At 45.5% G+C, this 19,716-nt stretch overlaps 2 protein-coding genes across 2 annotated transcripts; one reads left to right on the top strand and one right to left on the bottom strand.

Annotated features, from left to right (window-relative positions):
• Positions 1-2,666: 2,666 nt before the first annotated feature.
• Positions 2,667-8,366, bottom strand: LOC125434368 (mediator of RNA polymerase II transcription subunit 10). The gene is made up of 4 exons (XM_048499693.1): positions 8,202-8,366; positions 6,002-6,085; positions 4,076-4,178; positions 2,667-3,106 (listed from the first exon to the last, which is right to left on the bottom strand). The coding sequence occupies exons 1-4, from the start codon at positions 8,321-8,323 to the stop codon at positions 3,011-3,013; spliced, it is 405 nt and encodes a 134-aa protein (XP_048355650.1). The 5' UTR covers positions 8,324-8,366; the 3' UTR covers positions 2,667-3,010.
• Positions 8,367-13,475: 5,109 nt separating this feature from the next.
• RXFP4 (relaxin family peptide/INSL5 receptor 4) lies at positions 13,476-14,687 on the top strand. The gene has a single exon (XM_048504393.1). The coding sequence runs from the start codon at positions 13,476-13,478 to the stop codon at positions 14,685-14,687; it is 1,212 nt and encodes a 403-aa protein (XP_048360350.1).
• Positions 14,688-19,716: the final 5,029 nt, after the last annotated feature.

A 19,716-nucleotide genomic window follows, 5' to 3' on the forward strand; every position in this document is an offset into this window, starting at 1 on the left:
ACAGGAGAGGAAAGGGTGTGTGAGAGTCCGAATGCTTCTTCTTAAGTCTAGTCTTCTTTAATCCAAAGACCAGCATCACAGCCTGGCAAGGAGCCAGGCCTACCCACAGCCATGTTTTGGTATGATTTATCATGCTCAAGGTGTCTACCCTCATTTTGCATTCCCATTAAAATGAAACTGTAATTTTTCTGAATTTTGCGAAATACTGAATTTACATTTTTCACTTGTAGCTGGACTAAGGTTAGATCCCCTATTCTAATCAGATGTACAGCAATACAAGAATAGCATTTAAGAGAGTACCACCCCAGGAAGGATGTCAGACCAAGGCCCCTGCAATCGAAAGCTGATTAATCAACTGAGTTCTCAAATTGTTTTAAAATATCCTGTACTTGTAAATAAGGGATTTCATTTTGCTACCAGTTAACATGAAAATGCTTTTGTTTATTTAAATCAGCCACTGGAAACTCCACCGAGCTTTGAATCTAAAACCCACCCTTCAGGACTACTGTAACAAGATTGGGATTGGGTGTGAAATGGATTGTAACTGTTTTATATAATTGATGGACACCGCCCTGAGCCCTTCGGGGAAGGGCAGTATAGAAGTTTAATAAAATAATAATAATAATAATAATAATAATAATAATAATAATAATAATAATAATAATAATAATAATAATAATAATAATAATAATAATAATAAAAAGATCCGGGTAAATAGCGACTTAGTAACAAGAACTTGTGAAAAAAAAATCCCACAGGACACACTTTGGATCGGATCCCAACTCTCACAAACGGAGAGAATTCACAGATACTGACCTCCAACAAGCCTCTGTGACTGCCAGGAGTCAGGAGATGTGAATAATGCACAGAAAAGAAAGGGAGAAGTCTTCAGCAAGAAGGTGAAATTAGAAAAAAATCATACTGCCCCCCCCCCCCCCACCTATGTACAACCTTTCTCAAAACAGAGCAACGTTTCTCAAAACAGAGCTTGGGCACAGAAGAGAAAGGACATCAAAACACCTGTATAGTCACAACTTGTTTTGAGCTCAATTATACCTGTAACTGATTTCAGGAAGCTTGGTCTTCACTTGCGGCCACAAGGGCAGCTTCTGCTACAGTTTCAATAGTCAATAGTCCAGCCTTTACACTTCTACACCCACACTTTCAGGGTCGGGATGTGCCATAGAACAGGGCAGGGGTGGGCAATTATTTTTTCCCTGGGGCCGCATAAGAAACAGAAAATATTGTGGAGGGCTGCCGCCGAATGTTATATTCCTAGCTTCAACACTGGCCTGACATAGCATCAATGTAATTATCAGTCCCTTGGCTGTTACAATGTGCAGGCAACCTTTTAACATGTTTTGAGGAGCTCAGCATTTGTGTGATTTTATCACATCGATGTAATCAACAATTTTACTCACCTCGCCATTAAACCTATCTGCATTTTGTCCAAAAGGACTGTTATTTTTTTCTCAGAGAAAGGACTGCTTGCACTAACATTTGACAGTAACCCAACAGTAATGCTTATATTACCGAGATTTCCCCTACTGATACACAAGTAGTAGTCATGGATTTGCATAATGTATTCCATGAAGTTCAACTGAATACAATGGTAGTACTGAGTTGGACTTCGGGGTATCTTTGCTGGCGCGTCCCAGGCTCTTGCCTCTCACCGCCAGGACTCGTCGCTGCGCGCGCCTGGGCTAGCCAAGCCAGCCAGCCGTAGGGGCTCTTCCCAGTAGTTCACCCCCTCCACCTCCTCACCAACTCGTCCTCCTCCTCCTCCTGCACTACCGCAGCTCACCAGATCCAGTGAGTGGAAGTCTCTTCCCTCCCTCTTCTGCAATCCCACCCCCTGCCTATGGACGCCTTGCCTAAAACTGGCGGGGAGCTGCAACCTCTGCTCTGCGCTGCTTAAAGGGTTGCTCGCTGGGAGAGGCGGGGAGAAAGCCTAACTGCTCCATTGCCCATGGCTGTTCTTATCGGAGCGTTCCGAATCCTGCCGCACAATACCCTGGGAAATGTAGTCCCGGGTGGAAATCCATGCGGTTGCGATCTGTTCCTTCTATGCGGGCCAGTCAGGGTCATCCAGCGGGCCGGATGTAGCCCGCGGGCCGTATAATGCCCAGGTCTGGAACAGGGGATTTTATGTCGTGATTCTGACAAATGTGAATGGAAAAACAATGGATTTGCAGGGATACACAAGTTTCAAATGCAGGGCTGCAATTATGGTGCATCTGCCCATGCACAAGTTCTCACTGGACACTGCAGTGAAATCAGCCAGCCCCAAATTACCATATTTTAAAGGGATTAAGATGCCAAGGCCTTATATCTTCGACATTCAGATTTGCCGTTAATGTGAGCTTCTTTCATCAGTACAGGTATTATGCAAAATGCCAAGGAACCACACAAAAGGAGAAAGACTCCTTCAAGGCCTTTAGCATGTAAGTTAAGCCAACAACTGCAGTCCCCAAAGGCTGGAAAGGGGACTGCTATAATATATATAGAATTGAGAATGCTAGAAAGTTTCTCTGATACAGTGCTTCAAACATTTCGGCTTGTTCATTCATACAGCATTAGAAATTCTACTCGAGCTGCCCTTCAGTGTCACCGAACAAAATAAAACAAGCCCTTTAATTTTTAGGCAGAGACAAGAAGCATGGACATTTCTTCTGCTTCTTTTTTTAGGTTGACTGCACCAAGAACAACAGACTGCTTTCCCCATCCCACATGGCAGGTCATGTTGAAACATTTGAACAACATATTACAAAAACAACAGAGCGGAGAGACAGTATGGGAAGGCAGCTGCCAAAACCAAGAGTCTTGAAGCCATCATCCAGCATGGGAATCTGCCGGCTGTCTGGCGAAAGAACAAAACATTTCGCATATCGTCACCCAGCAGAAAAGTCTGATTTCTTCAGTCCTCTGGGCAAGTCAATATTGTCACAGCAGCCTATCTGCAGTACCCAGAGGGAAAAAAATGTGCAATGGTGGAAAACATAATTCTCTCTCACGGAGAAGGATCTTCACCTCGAATAGCTTTGTACTTGGCCATGTCCTCCGGGAACATTTTTGTCAGCTCTTGAATCAACAAGCTTTTGAATTTCTAGAAGGAAAAAAAGGATTGCACACATGAGAGTAGGACATTTTTGTGACAGTTAGTAATCAAGGACGTGCCCGGTATTAGTGTGTTTACCTTTTGTAAAGAAAACATGGACACTGGTGGGCTACAAATGGAATCAGTTAAAGGGGCTATCTGCAAGACCACCATTGAATGAGACCACTGGTCTTTCAAAGTCAGTACTATCTACTCCAGGGGTCTTCAAACTATGGCCCTCCAGATGTTCATAGACTACAATTCCCATGAGCCCTATCACTTGGCCATGCTGGCAGGGGCTGATGGGAATTGTAGTCAATGAACATCTGGAGGGCCATAGTTTGAAGACCCCTGATCTACTCCCTTGGTGGCGGACCTTTGGCACTCCAGATGTTATGGACTACAATTCGCATCAGCCCCTGCCAGCATGGAAATTACGCTGGAGGTTACGCGAGCCCGCTCTGTTGCTGTATTTTTGATCCTTGACGGCTGGAGTCTGCAAGGCAGAAACAACTATTGTGTCACTTACATGACTCTTATGAGGTTTGGGACTGTACTTTCCATGAGTGCCAGAGCAAGGTGATGACCCGCCAGCACTGTGAGACTTTGCATTATGGATTAAGTTGATAACCATTGATATGTATATTATTGTAAGTTATGCAAACTGAGAGGTAATATTTATATGATATTTATATGATATTTATTAAATTGTATAATGCAGTCGGACGTGAAACGCATTGATTTGTACTAGCCCAAGGTCACCCAGCTGGCGTGTGTTGGGGCGCACAGGCTAATCTGAATTCCCCAGATAAGCCTCCACAGCTCAAGCAGCAGAGCAGGGAATCAAACCTGGTTCCTCCAGATTAAAGTACATCTGCTCTTAACTACTTCGCCACTGCTACTCCCAGTATAAACATCATCTTTAACATGCAGGTATTGTTCTAACAATACAAGCATTTATATAAATCTGCATCTTACCTTCATAGTATCAATTTTGCCTTTCACCTGCTCATTTTTAGCCAGAGCCCTTTCCAAACATTCTTTAGTATACAGTTGAGGGTTGCGGCCTTGATCTATGTACCTAGGAAAACGAAACAAAATTGTGTTAGTATGATTATACTTAGCAGTACAATTCGTCATGTTATAGCTGTGTAAGTTGTCTATCCACATCATCTTCGGGGATGTGTCTATGAACATGAGGAATGGTTTACTCCAGCAAGATTAAAAACACGATGCCAGTATTTCCTTACTATGTAGACTTTTCCTATGTAGACTTTTCCACAGACACACTTGCACTCATAGGCCAGATGTTTCCAGATGACATCACAGCTTTATTTCAACACTGCCTAACAACCAGCTACTTCCAATGGGACAATGATTATTATGAGCAGACCGATGGAGTAGCCATGGGAAGCCCCCTCAGCCCAGTGATAGCCAATTTCTACATGGAACATTTTGAGAAACAAGCCCTCCAAACAGCACCCAGGAAACCTGCAACTTGGTTCCGATTTGTGGATGACACTTCTACAATCTGGAGCCATGGTGAGGAGGAACTGTTGAATTTTCTGAACCACCTTAACAGCATCCACCCAAACATACAATTTACCATGGAAACTGAAAAAGAAGGGAAATTGCCTTTTCTAGATGTCTTGGTCTTTCGCAGACCCAACTTGGGCCACACAGTATACAGAAAACCAACACACAGAGACCGGTATCTACATAAAAACTCCAATCATCATCCACAACAGAAAAGGGGCATAATCAAAACTCAGATCGTGCAAAACGAATTTGTGAACCTCATCTCCTCCCTGATGAAATCAACCATCTAGACTGGGCTCTGCAGGCTAATGGCTACTCCACTACAGAAATCAGAAGAGCTTTAAGACCAAGAAAAACCCAGAGGACTGAGGAGAAACAGCCCACCACCGGAAAAATATTTCTACCATACATCAAGGGAATCACAGATCAAATAGGGAAACTGATGAAAAAGCATTACCTACAGACCATCTTCAAACCCACCAGGAAAATACAGCAAATGCTACGCTCAGCAAAGGACAAGAGAGACCCCCTCACTTCTGCAGGAGTATATCGCATACTCTGTAGCTATGGAAAGGTCTACATAGGAACCACAAAATGCAGCATTCAGACCCGTATTAAGGAACACGAAAGACACTGTTGGCTTAACCATCCTGAAAAATCTGCAGTTGCAGAACATGTGTTAAACAAAACTGGACATAATATTTTATTTGAGAACACTGAAATTCTGGACAATTCAGAAGCTTACTATGTCAGACTGCACAGGGAGGCCATTGAAATTCACAAACACCAAGACAACTTCAATAAGAAAGAAGCGACTTTAAAGATTAGCAAAGCCTGGCTCCCAGTACTTTAAAAATGGACTGATAACCCCACCCGCAATACAGTGCACTCAACCACACCTTTGCATAGCAAGTTCCACCCAAACACTTAATGATTGGTTCCCCACCCTGGGACATGGACAATATACCACACTAAACTTTCCCTTCTCACTTAGACACAGTGTGAAACAGACTTTTCTCTGTGATACACCTCTGAAATGCCAGCCACAGATGCAGGCGAAACGTTAGGAACAAAATCCACCAGACCACGGCCACACAGCCCGGAAAACCCACCAGAATCAAAAACATTAAAAATGATACAGCTTCCGGAAATGTATCTACGACCAGAACCAGGGAAAGAAATTATAATTGAGAAGTGGCCAGCAGAAAGTTGCAGTCCAGTGTCAACTACCTTCACACACAATATAAGTTACCTTTGGGACTAGAAACATACAAGGTCTGCAGTGATTGTCAGACTCCTCACTGAAAAGAGATGCTGTTTCCTGTGCTTTCCTGAACCCTACCGAACAAGTCATTGGCTACTTACTCAAAGACTTCCAAAGGCACACTGATATCATGAAGCTGCTGCCGGCACTTGTCAACATCTTGCAAACCAGTAACCATAAAATTCCTAGGAAAAAAACAGACTATTATTAATGCTACAAAATTAATAATACAGTGGCAAACAACAGGGTGGTGGAGGGGTAGAGGAATGCTCTATAAGAACAACGCGAAGACTGATAAAGAAATCTTGTTCACTCTCATAGTCTCCTCAGAAACACCAGCAGTTATTAAAACACAAGCACAATGTTAGAACAAAGAAAAAGAAACGGATAAAGCTCTCATCTCTTCCTGATCACAAATCACATTTAGAAGACACTTTAAAAAGAACTGGACACATCTGTGAGAGATGTATCTAACCACATGTCTTAGCCGTGACAAGGCAAGAAAAGAAGTCCCACATTCAGAGGGAGTAATACGTCTCCATGTCAACTGTTGGTTACAAGCAGAGGAAAGTGGGAACTGATAGTATCCCAAATATCCCGCTCAACCTTTGCTCTAACAAGGGGAACAGTTGGACAGATTCGGAAGGCGAGTCTTCCTTTTTAAGACCCACTACGCAAGTGCCACTGTGGAAGCAACAGAAGATAAATAAAGCAGTGATCTAAGTTTTCTGGGGAAATTCAAATTAATATTTTCAAATACTGACATAGTGTTAGCACAAAACGTTAGCAAAAGGCCAACAAACCACACACAAACCTAGACCACAGACGAGCTCAGACATCCGGTCATAGTTCAAAACCTTTTTTTGACCACGTAACATGACTGATTTGCAGCATGTCGTCCCTGATAACTACGGATAAATGGACCATATTTACATAAGTGGGCAGAACATCTTCCACATAAGAATATAACATTGATAAAACTTGCATACTGGAAAATTCTCCACATCACAGAGACAATGTCTGATTCACGCAAGCAAGAAAATCAAGACGGGCCACTGCTAGAGCTGCCACAGTGATATTCTGTAATGTTTTTTTGTGTTGGGAATGCCCTTGTAAATAGAAAAACGAGATTTCTTTTTACAGGGAGTTTCTTTTAGGAAAAGCACATTTAAAAGGAAAAAACTCAAAGCTGGTACCTACTACGGTGTTTCTCCGAAAATAAGAGCGTCTTATATTAATTTTTGCTCCCAAAGATGCGCTATATCTTATTTTCAGGGGATGTCTTATTTTTCTGCTCCACAGCTGCATGCTCTGGTGTTCTGTTCGACGGGCATGCTTCCAAACAAAAACTTTGCTACGTCTTACTTTCGGGGGATGTTTTATATTTAGCACTTCAGCAAAACCTCTTATTCTCAGGGGATGTCTTATTTTCAGAGAAACAGGGTAACAGTAGCGGCACCATCTATTCTACCTCCTCGCACACCTAAATACAGCAGCCAGGCTTTAGATGCAAGCCAAAGGGCAGGAAAACAGCATGTGCAGAAAGAGCTGCACGCTGAGCATCACCGTTGCAAGTCTGCCTGGTCTCCATCCTCACCCCTTTTTTGCTACCGCTCCCCTTTTCCCATCCCTTGTACTGAATATAATGAGACCAGAGGGTGGGCAAGCTAAATGTGATGTGATTGGATTCATTCAATTGTTACCCCTTGGAGGCAAGCAGAGTAGAGAATAAAAGGGTACTACATTTCTGCATCTTTATACGTTTTAATTACTTACTGACTGGTTGCGCTATTTCAGGGGTCTGCAACCTGTGGCTCTACAGATGTTCATGGACTACAAATCCCATCAGCCCCTGCCAGCATGGCCAATTGGGCATGCTGGCAGGGGCTGATGGGAATTGTAGTCCATGAACATCTGGAGAGAGCAGGTTGCAGACCCCCTGCACTATTTTAATTGTTATCGCATCCTACTGATTATGTCTGTCTACTGAAGTGTGAATGTTGTTCTGATGGGTTACACTGTTAGCCGCCCTGAGGTAGAAATAAAGGAAAAGTAAAGTATGTGCTTGACCTAATGGCTGGAGTCCGAGGAGCACTTGGGAGACCTGGATTCAAACCCTCCCACCGCCCAGACATCCACCTCGGATTAGCCACATCCCTCCCCAACTCAGCCTACCTCGCAGGACTGTTGTTGTGAAGGCAGTCTCGACAGCATCACTCCCTCCCCATACGTCACCCTCCTCACCCACCGCCCCCAAAGCCACTGGGGTTCCTCCCGCGGGGAAAGGGCAGCGCCGCTCACAGCTTCTGGTTGAGGCCCGCCTGGCTGCTGGGCTGAAAATCGCTGACGATGATGCCCAACTGCCGGATGTTCTCCACAAACTTCTCCAGGTGCTCCTCCAAGGAGTCGAACTTCTCCGCCATCGCCTCGTCGCTAAGGGAGTCGCCATGGAAACCGCTTCTGGGTTCGGCCCCTCCCATAGACCCCGCCTCTAGAGACGCGGCAATCCAATCACAGGCGGCTTAGTGCCCTTCGAGGCTCCGCCCGGCCGCGAGTTGGACAGGAAAGGGTGGGAGATTTTACGCATGCGCAACTTTGCAGCCCCGTTTCACAATCGCTTGGCGGAGAGCGGGGGCGTGGCTACACCTTTGCTCCGCCCTTTGTCGCTCCTCTGCATTGTCTAATAAGCCGATACGTCTCTTGAGAGTAAGAGGAGGAGGGGCTGTTGCATGCGCAGTTCTCATGGTTTGTTTGAAGAAGAAGAGTTTGGGTTTATTTCCCCCTTTCTCTCCTGTAGGAGACTCAAAGGGGCTGACAATCTCCTCGCCCTTCCCCCCCTCACAACAAACACCCTGTGAGGTGGGTGGGGGCTGAGAGAGCTCCGAGAAGCTGTGACTAGCCCAAGGTCACCCAGCTGGCGTGTGTGGAAGTGCACAGGCTAATCTGAATTCCCCAGATAAGCCTCCACAGCTCAAACGGCAGAGCGGGGAATCAAACCTGGTTCCTCCAGATTGGAATGCACCTGCTCTTAAACACTGTGCCACTGCTGTGTTAATTTTTTTCTCTTAGGGAGATACCTCTTCCCTTTCTGAGTCAGCTGGTTGCTCCACCAATCAGAGCGCAAGTCAGCTTTTCCAACCAGTGTGCGTCTACCTTTCTAGGAAATTTTCCCCCGCTCTGTTGCGATAGCATCTTGTTCCACTGACTTAGTTGCACCTTTTAAACCTCTGTCTTTCATACAGACTGTCACAACAGCTAACAAGCTGAAACTTAATCACAACCAAACAGGGGTGCTAATGGTGGGGGAAGGTCTTACCCAGGAAATGAGTTATCCAGTGTTGTAGATGGGGTTGCATTATCCGTGAAGGAACAGGTTGGGGGTTCCCCTGGAGCTGGACCTCCTGTTGGATACCTGTAGTGGCCAGGGGTGCCTTGCAGCAGCTTCAGCTGGTGATCTAGCTGTGGCTCTTCTTAAACAGAAAGGTCTTGCCAGTGTGGTAACTTCTAGATAAGATTACTGTGGCTTCCCTGAAGACTGTTGAGAAGTTATGATAGGTTCAGAATGCTGTGACCCGAGGGCCAACTGGAGTGGGTCGAAAGGACCCTATCACTCCGGTCTTGTTCCATTTACACTGCCTTCCAACTCACTTCCAGGCCCAATTTAAGCTGCTGGTATTGACCTTTAAAGCCTTGTATCATACAAATCTACCTGTTCGATCATCCTCAGAAGCCCTGCTTTGGTCACCCCTGCCAGCTGAAGCAAGATTGGTGGCAACTTAAAAAAGGTCTTCTCTGTCGTGGCAGCAAAATTTTAAAATTCCCTTTTCAAAGATATTTATCTGTCTTCCTCTATCACTGTTGTCCACCAGCAGTTTAAGATTTTGGCCCATCATGCATGCCTTGCCTTCAGCACACCCAACCCATGGCATCTTGCTCCATAGTGGGAGGTTTCTCATGTTTTTCCAGCGACATGTGAGGAATCCCCACTCCTTGCCCCGAATCCAGCCACCGTTCTTGCCTGCCTCTTCTTCCAGGTTGTTGTCCCTAGTTCCCATGGTGATCCACAGCTTTATTTGCCCTGATTTTTTTAATGTTGTTTCAGCGTTTGGAACACTGAAACAATGAAAAAAAAATTAAAGGTCAAAAACAGCTTGAGATCACTTTGGCAACTGGGGACAACAACCCGGAAGGAATTGTTCTGCCCCCCCCCCCCCCCGCCCTGTTCTCAGCTAGGACAGAAAGGGGGAGACATAAGCCAGTTTCAACAGTTCTTATAATGGCTTTATTAATGGAGAGACCCTTACTCCTCCATTGGGTCTAACTAATCAGAGTACTTGCTTGTCTTCAGGATGTTAGAAGATGCAGACTGTGTCTTCTTCTGGCTGCTTTCAGATAGTTCACTGACTCTTGCTTCCTTACAGCTCTGTTAGTCTTGGTCTTTGCTCTAACTGTTGATAAACTTGACTTGTTCTCTTTGGATCACTATATAAACATATGGATGTCACGAATATTATCGACACCAGCTTCCCTTAGCAGCTCATTGAGACTGACTGCCTAAACTAAAACAGAGGGTTGCTGGGTAAGGAAAAGGAAATTGCCTACTGGGAAAAGTCTTAAAGGGACAGAGGCTAACTAAAATACCCTCCTATAGGACTTAACAATACAGTAAAACCATTCTAACTATGGGGGGAAATAACAAAAGCCTCTGTGGGGACATGACAGGAATGCTCTTCCATGGGCAGGGAAAGGCAGGCAAATGCAAAGAAAGCCTGGCAGAGGTCCAACTGCTTCACTCCTCCTGCGCAGGCAGGGAAAACAGTGGACTTTCCCCACTCTTTGAAAACCTGAGGGAAGTGCAATCTGCAGCGAGGTGGATGTGATGGCAGGAAAAATACATCAGTGTGTAAAAGTCTGCACCAAAGGGACTGTATGCTCACTGCAAGACAGACTTGCAGTCCATAATAGGCCTTTGTTGTTTCACCTGGTACACCATCAATAACCATTACTAGCCCTCCTTCTAGTGTTATTTATATTTTAAATTGAATTACTTTACAATTTTAACTGTATTTTCAACTGTTAAATGTTTTAATATGTTTTATGTTCATGGCCTTGTAAATCCTGATTGCTATGCAGAGGAAGGCAATGGCAATCCACCTCTGTTAGTCTTTTGCCTGGGAAACCCTACATGGTTGCCATCACACACGCAGCTATGGAGCCTTGACCAGTAGACCCTACTCTCTACTAATACCATCACTAGCCACTAGAGGGCAGCAGCTATTCATGCCAAAGTCCCAGTATCATGTTTGCGAAGGAGGGGGTATTTACAAACATACAGGTAACATCTTTGGAATATTGATCTACAGTCAACAATAAATTTGTTTAATAGTGTGTTGTTTTTGTAGAAAAGAGGAAGTAAATCTCATCGTGTTAGATCCTGTTGGTAACAGATATTATTCTAAATTAATTACATACTTTGGTTATGTGCTATATTTATATGGATTTGTGTATCATGATTTCAAATATAATCAGGACCTTTTAAAATAACATTAAAAGGGATTTTTTAAATCTGGTAATTTTCAAATTATTTTTGGCAAAGAGCTGTTATTTGGCTGAAGTATCCTTGAGCCGCAGGCGGTCCTCTTTTGGAATCCCAATGCGGGATCAGAGTTGCACTGCTTGTTTTTAGGGGTTCCTGCTTGCTTCCAATATGCTCTGCTGGCACATTTGCAAATGAATAGAATAGAATAGAATCTTTATTGGCCAAGTGTGATTGGACACACAAGGAATTTGTCTCCGGTGCATATGCTCTCAGTGTACATAAAAGAAAAATACATTTGTCAAGAATCATAAGGTACAGCACTTAATCATAAGGTACAGCACTTAATGATTGTCATATAGGTCTAGTAAGCAATCAGGAAACAATCAGTAGTAATGAAAACATAAAATGTAAAATCATAAAATAAAATAAAATAAAATAAAATAAAATGTCAGCACAGGCTATAGTCATACAGTCATAAGTGGGAGGAGATGGGTAATAGGAATGATGAAAAAAGTAGTGCAGTAATTATTTTTTGGCCCATGCAAATAAACCAAAAATCATAAATTCATTAAGTCAGTACTTTTCCCTCCACAGGAAACCAAATTCCACAGTACTGCCCTAATTTGCTCCCTTCTCAGGGAAGCTGGAAAGTATAACGCTGGCATGTCGATAAATATTGTGAAATGATCCAGCTATCAATTTTCTGCCTATCAGGCAGCTGCAAAAAAGCCAGGGTTGATTTATGTGTACTCTATTTTTCTGTGCTTAAGCACTAGAAACAGCAGAAGGGTTAAATCTCTTTAAAGGGCTAGGGTTTAAGCCTACTTGAAATTATCATGTTTTAGTCTTTAGAAGCCTCTTCGCCAAATCCCAGAGGGTGCATTGGTGACGGAAAGGCCCTTTGCACAAACTCAGATGCATTCTCTCATCCTCAGGATGATTGTTTCACACATTCTAGGGATGATTTGGACCATCAAGCCAAGATTAAGGGATACACCCTTGTACAGATTAAACCTTAAGAAGCAACCTCCCTTTAAGGCACCCACACAAGCAGACTCTGGCTCCTTCTGCACATGCAGAATAATGCACTTTCAAACCGCTTTCAGTGCTCTTTGAAGCTGTGCGGAATAGCAAAATCCACTTGCAAACAGTTGTGAAAGTGGTTTGAAAACGCATTGTTTTGCTTGTGCGGAAGGGGCCCCTGTTTAAGAACATGCAGAATGCAACAGCCGTGTCCAAATGCTGCTCAGCTCAGTCATGCCTTTGATTGTGTGTTCCTGCATTGCAGGGGGTTGGACTTGATGGGGTCTCCTCCAACTCTATGATTCTATGCCAGCGTCAAAATTATCTCAGTCTCTGCTCATGCTTTGCTTGAAAGAAAAACCTAGGCGCTACAATCAAAGATAAGAATCGCCGCACAGAGAAGCAGCAGGATTTTATACATAACCCCCCCTCCCACACACACACACAGAGGCACACAGAGGCACGCACAAGAAACCCAGCCCTGCCCCACTATAATGAGGAGGCTGTCCTTGATCTTCAAACCGGGAGTGGTTAGAACGTTTGGTCAGCCAAGGAAGCCTCCTTTTATTTTCTTCAAGGCAGAAAGGAGCAGGCAGCAGCCAGGACATAGGCTCAGCTGCTTAAGACAGTTGGAGACACGGCGAGGCCAAAGAATCCACTGGTTCCTGAGGGAAAGGCTGATGGATCCAGCCAGTCAACAGCTTGTGGTTTTCATCTGCCAAGACTGGGTGGGGTAAAATGGTCCCTCAAGGCTGGACGTGGATTTTTGCAAAGTAAACTTTTCTGTGCTTTTTACCGGAGCAAACGGTTCTTAGCTGATTGGAACTGGATCGGCAGTTCTTTGGGACTTGGCCTGTGTAGCAGCAGCTCAGAGAGTATCACAGTTCAGAAGCTTTGCAGCCAGCATCACCTGGAGCCGTAGCCATCTTCCTAAGATGTCCCCCATCGGAGCTGTTCCATAGTCAAGGCTGTTGCTGATGCACCTCTCAAGCAACCCCGTTGCTTTGTCAACGATGGAGGGTGGATTTCAAGAATACGAGGAAGCCAACAGTTCCGTCCATCACAACGAGTTCTTGTGGGGAAGTTCAGATGACGCTGCCTTTATATCATCGGATGCGTCGTTTGGCATGAGGGTATTCATCACCGTTGTCTACTCAGTGGTCTGCCTGCTGGGACTGTTGGGGAACGGGCTGGTAATGTACTTGATCAGGACCCAGAAAGGCAGATCCACTCCCATTATTAATATTTTCATCTTTGGCTTAGCGGTGGCTGACTTCCAGTTCTCACTGATGCTTCCCTTCTGGGCTGCAGAGACAGCCCTGGATTTCCTTTGGCCCTTTGGCGAAGTGTTGTGCAAAATCGTCCCTTCTCTCACCATCACCAGCATCTACGCCAACGTGTCATTGCTCACCGCCATGAGTGTGACGCGCTATTGGACTCTGGCAAGCGCCCTGAAGGCTGGCTCTACAATGACTCCTAACCAAGCCAAATGGATTATCGTGGCTCTCTGGGCCTTGGCGTTGGGAGCTGCTGTCCCCACTGTTATATTCATGGCCATGCAGGATATTGATGGAGTTCAAATATGCCTCTTCAGGTTCCCCACAGGATATGGCTTGGGCATCTATCGTCTCCACCGTGTGGTGTTCACCTTTGTGATACCCTTGGGAATCATCTCTGTCTCCTACTTTCTTCTCCTACGGCTTCTCAAGACCTGCCAAGTCAATGGCAGCTATTCCAAACGGCAGAAGCACATCACCACCACCATTCGGCTGGTGGTGAGTTCCTTCTTTATCTGTTGGTTTCCTAATCAGGTGGTCACCACCTGGGGGGTTCTGGTCGATTTCCATTTGCTGCCCATCAACAGAGCTTTTTACTTTCTCCACAACTACATCTTTCCCCTCACAACGTGTTTGGCCCATGCTAGCAGCTGCCTCAACCCTGTCCTTTACTGCCTGATGCGGAATGAGTTCCGGAAAGCTATGAAGGAAACCTTTCAGAAGATCTCCAAAGCAGTGTCTTTTTACTGGAATTCGTCCACTAATAAGATAGGGGAGGAGGACGTCATGCCGGTGGTTGTGCCTTTAAGCCCATCTGAAAATCCCTCCAAAAAACCAGAAGTGGACAAGGAGAACCACACTCTCTCTTCCCTCTTGGAACTGAGAACCAAGGAAACAAAACTGACCACCAAGGCACAGCTTATACCTGGATCAGACCCTGAAACTTAGGGAGCTTCATGTGATGCCACCATGACCGAGATTTCTGGATCCTGAGGAAAAGTTGGTTGATGTTAGGCCTGTTCAGACTCTAGAGCCTACAGTTGTTGAACCAGCTGAAGCTGAGGCTTGCTGTGTCTCTTTCTGATACTATGTCACAGGTAATAACAAGAATGCCCCTGAACATAGGCAAAGTGTTTTATTTCCTCCTTTGGCCACTGAATAACTGTAGCCCATCTCAACTGGATTTAGCAGGTATTATTGTGAAGGTATTCACACTATAGATGTGACTGTAGGGAGGGTTAAAACTCTAATCTGGGTCTGTTTATATTAATTAACTATCTGAACTGGAGGTCTAAAATGTATTATTACTTTCATGCATTTTTTTTGCCAACACAGAATTCAAAGCCTTGTACATGGAAGATGGGGGCAGTCTTTAAGAGGGGCATGGGGGCAATCACGGGGCAATCTTTAAGAGGCCTGCTGCTTACGGACTGATCAGCCCCATACTTGCTTAGCTTTGTCATAGACTGCAGGAGGCTGACATGACATCTTCATCTGCACCCAGATGTATGTTTATATCAATGCCTAACATGGAATGTTTGAGAGTTCTTGACTGATCATAACTAGGAATGCCAGCCTTCAGTTTCCCAATCTGGATCTGGCAACACATTTCCCAATGTAACTTTTTTCACACAGTGCAATCTTGTGTCGTTTCTCCAATCTACGCACATTGAATCTATAGGGCTGACTAGAGTCAACTGCATAGGACTGCTCCGTAGATTTTATTTTATTACACTTGTACCCCGCTTATCCCTGGTCATCGCCAGACTTGGGGCAGCTTACATTCAATAACAGTGATATATAGGATCGATCAGGACTTTGTGGTAGAATTGCCAACCCAGCTCTGGGTTGGGAAACACCTGGAGTTTTTGTGGTTAGAGTCTGAGAAGGGTGGGGTTTGGGCAGGGAAGGGAAGGGACTTCAGTGAGGTAAAATACCATAGAGTTCACCTCCCAAAGCGGCCATTTTTTCCAGGTGAACTGATCTCTGTTGCTTGAAGATCAATTGTAAACCCTGCGGACCTCCATTAACCCTACTTTATGATGATCTAGGGTTGCCAGCTCTGGATTGGGAAATTCCTGGAGATTTGGGCACTGAGGAAAGCGAGGCCTGAGGAGGGGGGAGATCTCAGGAGGGATGTGATGCTAAAGCATCTACCCTCCGAAGCAGCCCCTTTCACCTCAAGAACTGATAATTGGTCGTTTCCCCACTTACCTCGACCACCCTTTGCTGCGTGCTACTCTCAGCGCGCGTCATTTCTGGTGCACTCCCGGGCTTCCCCACGACCGCGGGGTCATCAAAAGGCGCCGTTTTGAGGAGCGCCAGGAATGACACGCGCTGAGGGGGCACGAAAGCGGCAGCGTTGGGGCGGCTGCATTGTCGCCGCCCCTGTAGTGGGGAGTGCCGCGGGACCCCGCACTACTTGGGGAAGTAGCGCATAGCAGACAGTAAGTGGGGAAACGACCATTGTTGTCCAGAGATCAGTTGTAATTCTGGAAGATCTTCAGGCCCCACTTGGAGGATGGCAAACCTATCCCTTCCTCCCCCCTCCCCCTCCCACAACCCTCTTTATAAAAAGAAGCAGTAGAAAGCAATTTATAGCTATGTCAACTTGACCCAAAGTGAGCACAGCGTGAGCTGCTTGAACTATATCCTCTTTTCTCTTGTCTTTTGAGAACGATAATTTGATTTCTTGGAACTGAGGCCCACTGTCTTCAATGAAGAATACTCCTAAATAATCATCCGCTGTTTTGTAGAGATGCTGTAGTTATTTGGTTGGGGTAGGACCGGGGGGAGGGGGGGGGGCGAGTTCAAATCCCGGTTTAGTCATGAAGCTCAGCTGACGACTTTAAGCCAGTTCAACTATTTTTGCTTCACAAGGTTTTCTTGCCAATAAAATAGGAGAGGGGACAGCCATCAGGAATTGTATTGTTTTGCAATCCTGACATCCATTATCACACCAATCCTGCTGTGTAGGCACTAACAGTCTTATTACAGAAGAACAGAAATTACTGCCATCCAAGCACCCAAGTTTAACCCATGAAGCTACTGGGCTGAGCCAGTCTTGGTCGTTCTATGGCACAGGTTATGTGTTCTGACAGCCAGTGGTTATCTTGGTTCTCAGAAAAAAAAGTATTTCCAAACTCTGGTACCTAAGATATTTTACTTTGAACATGGCCAGATGGCCAGTTCCGTCTCTGAACTAAACAGCAGAGCGTCCACATCCTGTGGGAATGAATTCAGATCTTCCAGACCGGTTTGGTAGATAAAAATGTGGATCTGATGCACCAGTGGTTTAAGGGGTGCAGGTTTCAAAGTCTGGGGGGACATCTCAAGGGAAAAGACAACCACAGACTGCTTCATGATTTGGAAGATGGAGACCACCTAACTGCGTACCAGTCTTCAACTCACGGACTCCTTAACGTGTGGGTCAGCGCAGATCTACGCTCTAAAGACACCCAGACTTTGAACTGTAGCCTAATGGAAGGAAAGCCGATGTGATGGGAACTTCTGCTACCAACAGCATCATCAAAATCTTGTCTGACCTTCAACATTTATGGCTTGTTTTGAATTGCATTTTATTGGTCCATTTAGCAGAATCATAATCCGCTCTGGAAGAGTCACAGAGTTCATGAGAATTATAATTCTTTAAATATCAAGGCTGAGTGTACCATTCATCCCGTGCAGACATTTATGGAACCTACTGAGAATCCAAGATACCTATCTTAGCCCAGATGTAGGGTCGCCAACCTCCAGGTGGGGCCTAGAGATCTCCCAGAATTATACCTGATCTCCAGACTACAAAGATCAGATCAGCTTGAGGAAATGACTGCTTCTGGAGGGTGGACTCTATAACATTGTACCCCACTGAGGTTGCTCCTCTCCCCAAACCCTGACTTCTCCAGGCCCCAACCCCAAATCTCCAGTAATTTCCCAATCTGGAATTGACAGCCCTACCACAGGATCAGCTTAGCCATGGAGGGCTGTTTCTGCCCCTGAAAGGACAAGTGTGTGGTAGGGGAGAGCACCTGGGGCATCAACTGAGACACAGCAGAGGTGTAGCTGGGCCATATTGTGCCCAGTGTGCACTCTGCGTTTTCCACCCCACCCCCACACTTACCTTAATTCAGCCTGAAAGTGCAGGCTGGAAAAAATGGCCTGGTGAGAACTACACTTCCCAGGAGACCTTGGGGCTCACAAGGTCTCCTAGGAAGTGTAGTTACCACCAGGCTGTTTTCAGCCTCAAGTGAACAGGCCACTTTTCCAACCTCCACTTTCAGGCTGAACTAAGTGTATGTGGTGGGGGGCAGGAGGGCGCTCCATGGGGAGGGATTTCCGCCCCAAGCACGCGCCCAGTGCAATGCGCACCCCCCGCCCCGTTGTAGCTCTGCCTCTGAACCACAAGCTTAGAAGGGGGATTATACTGGTTTAAGGAGGTAGTAATGATGTTTAAAGGGAATTTCTACATTCAGAGGCAGTAAACCTCTGAATGCCAGTGCCAGAAGGCAACATCAGGGGAAGAACTTGGCCTCTATGCTCTTTTGGTGGACCTCCAGAAGAACTGGTTGGCCATTGTATGAGACAGGATCCCAGACTAGATGGACCACTGGTCTGATTCAGCAGGGCCTTCTTATGTTCTTATTTGTACTGGGGACTCACGGCCATTTTTAAAGAACTGGAACTGCCCCTAAAATTGTATCAGTGGCTGCAGGATGGACTCATGGTCACTGTCCCATTAAGTTTGTTTCTTGCTAGGCAACCAAAGCTGTTTATATTCATCCTTCAAACTGAATCGCTTAGGGGAGAGATGAACAGGCAGCCAAGACCTCATCAATCTGTGGTCCTCAATAGCTGGATACAGTGGAGACCTCTTCACACCTTGAAGATGCCCCTTCCCTCCGGAAATGAAAGACTGTCCCAATGAATACAGCATAGCTCTGATGATCCCACGGATGTTGCACACCAGCAGGTCAAAAGAAGCCTGTCAGGTTGTTCAGCTTGGGTGAGGGTGGTCAGGTTTCTCCCCATCAACCTGTGAAGAGGCTGGTGACCACATAATGGCCTGGAGCAGTGATTGTGGAATTTCTTGGAAGGGTGAATTTGCCCCTTTCCTTGGCCAGAGAATGTTACCCTTTCCCCATGATCCCTGAATTCGTGATCCCCACCCCCTCCATCAAACTGAAGGGCACAACACTGAATTCAGGCCAGGGAGAGAGCATTAGCTCATGGGATTTGCTGTCTTAACCATTTTTAAAGGACTGGTCAAATTCTTATAGGAGGGACCAATCAACTGCTATTAGCCATGACACTTATATGGAACCTTCAAAGTCCAAGGCAGTGTGCATCTAAGAACCAAATGATGGGAACAGACAACAAAAGAAGGTTACCATTGTCCTTTATGTCCAATTTGTGGCCCTCCTGGAGGCATCTGGGTGGCTCCTATAGGGTTGCCAGCTCCAGTTTGAAACATTCCTGGAGATTTAGGGCCAGTGCCTGGGAAGGGTAGAGTCTGGGAAGGGGAGGCAGCTCACTGGCGATACGATGTCACTCAAGGACTTCCACTTCTCTTAAACTCTATGGTCCACCTCCTTTTGTCCACCTTCCAGATGAGGCCATTTTCTCTGGGGGAGGTGATCACTATTGGCTGGAGATCAGTAATGATTCCAGAACTCTCAAGCCCTGTCTGGATTTTGGGTCAGATGAATCTTTGGTATGAACCAGCAGGGTTCTTCTTACCACACTGTGGATGGGCTTTGTAACAAGAACGGGTTGCAATTTTGGGGACCTTCCCTAAAGGCACTGGTTTGATCGGCTTTACTGCTCAAAGGACGAGGCATGCAGAAAAGCCATCGGAGAGGTCATCCAAGAGATTGTCTCATAATGAATAGGTCTGCTTTGCAGACTGGGTAGTTTAGAAAGGTCTCCGAGGAAATGATCATGAGAAAAATCTATCACAGGAGAAATTATGAGCATGAGC

Source organism: Sphaerodactylus townsendi, linkage group LG01, assembly GCF_021028975.2.
Source record: "Sphaerodactylus townsendi isolate TG3544 linkage group LG01, MPM_Stown_v2.3, whole genome shotgun sequence".
NCBI lineage: Eukaryota > Metazoa > Chordata > Lepidosauria > Squamata > Sphaerodactylidae > Sphaerodactylus > Sphaerodactylus townsendi.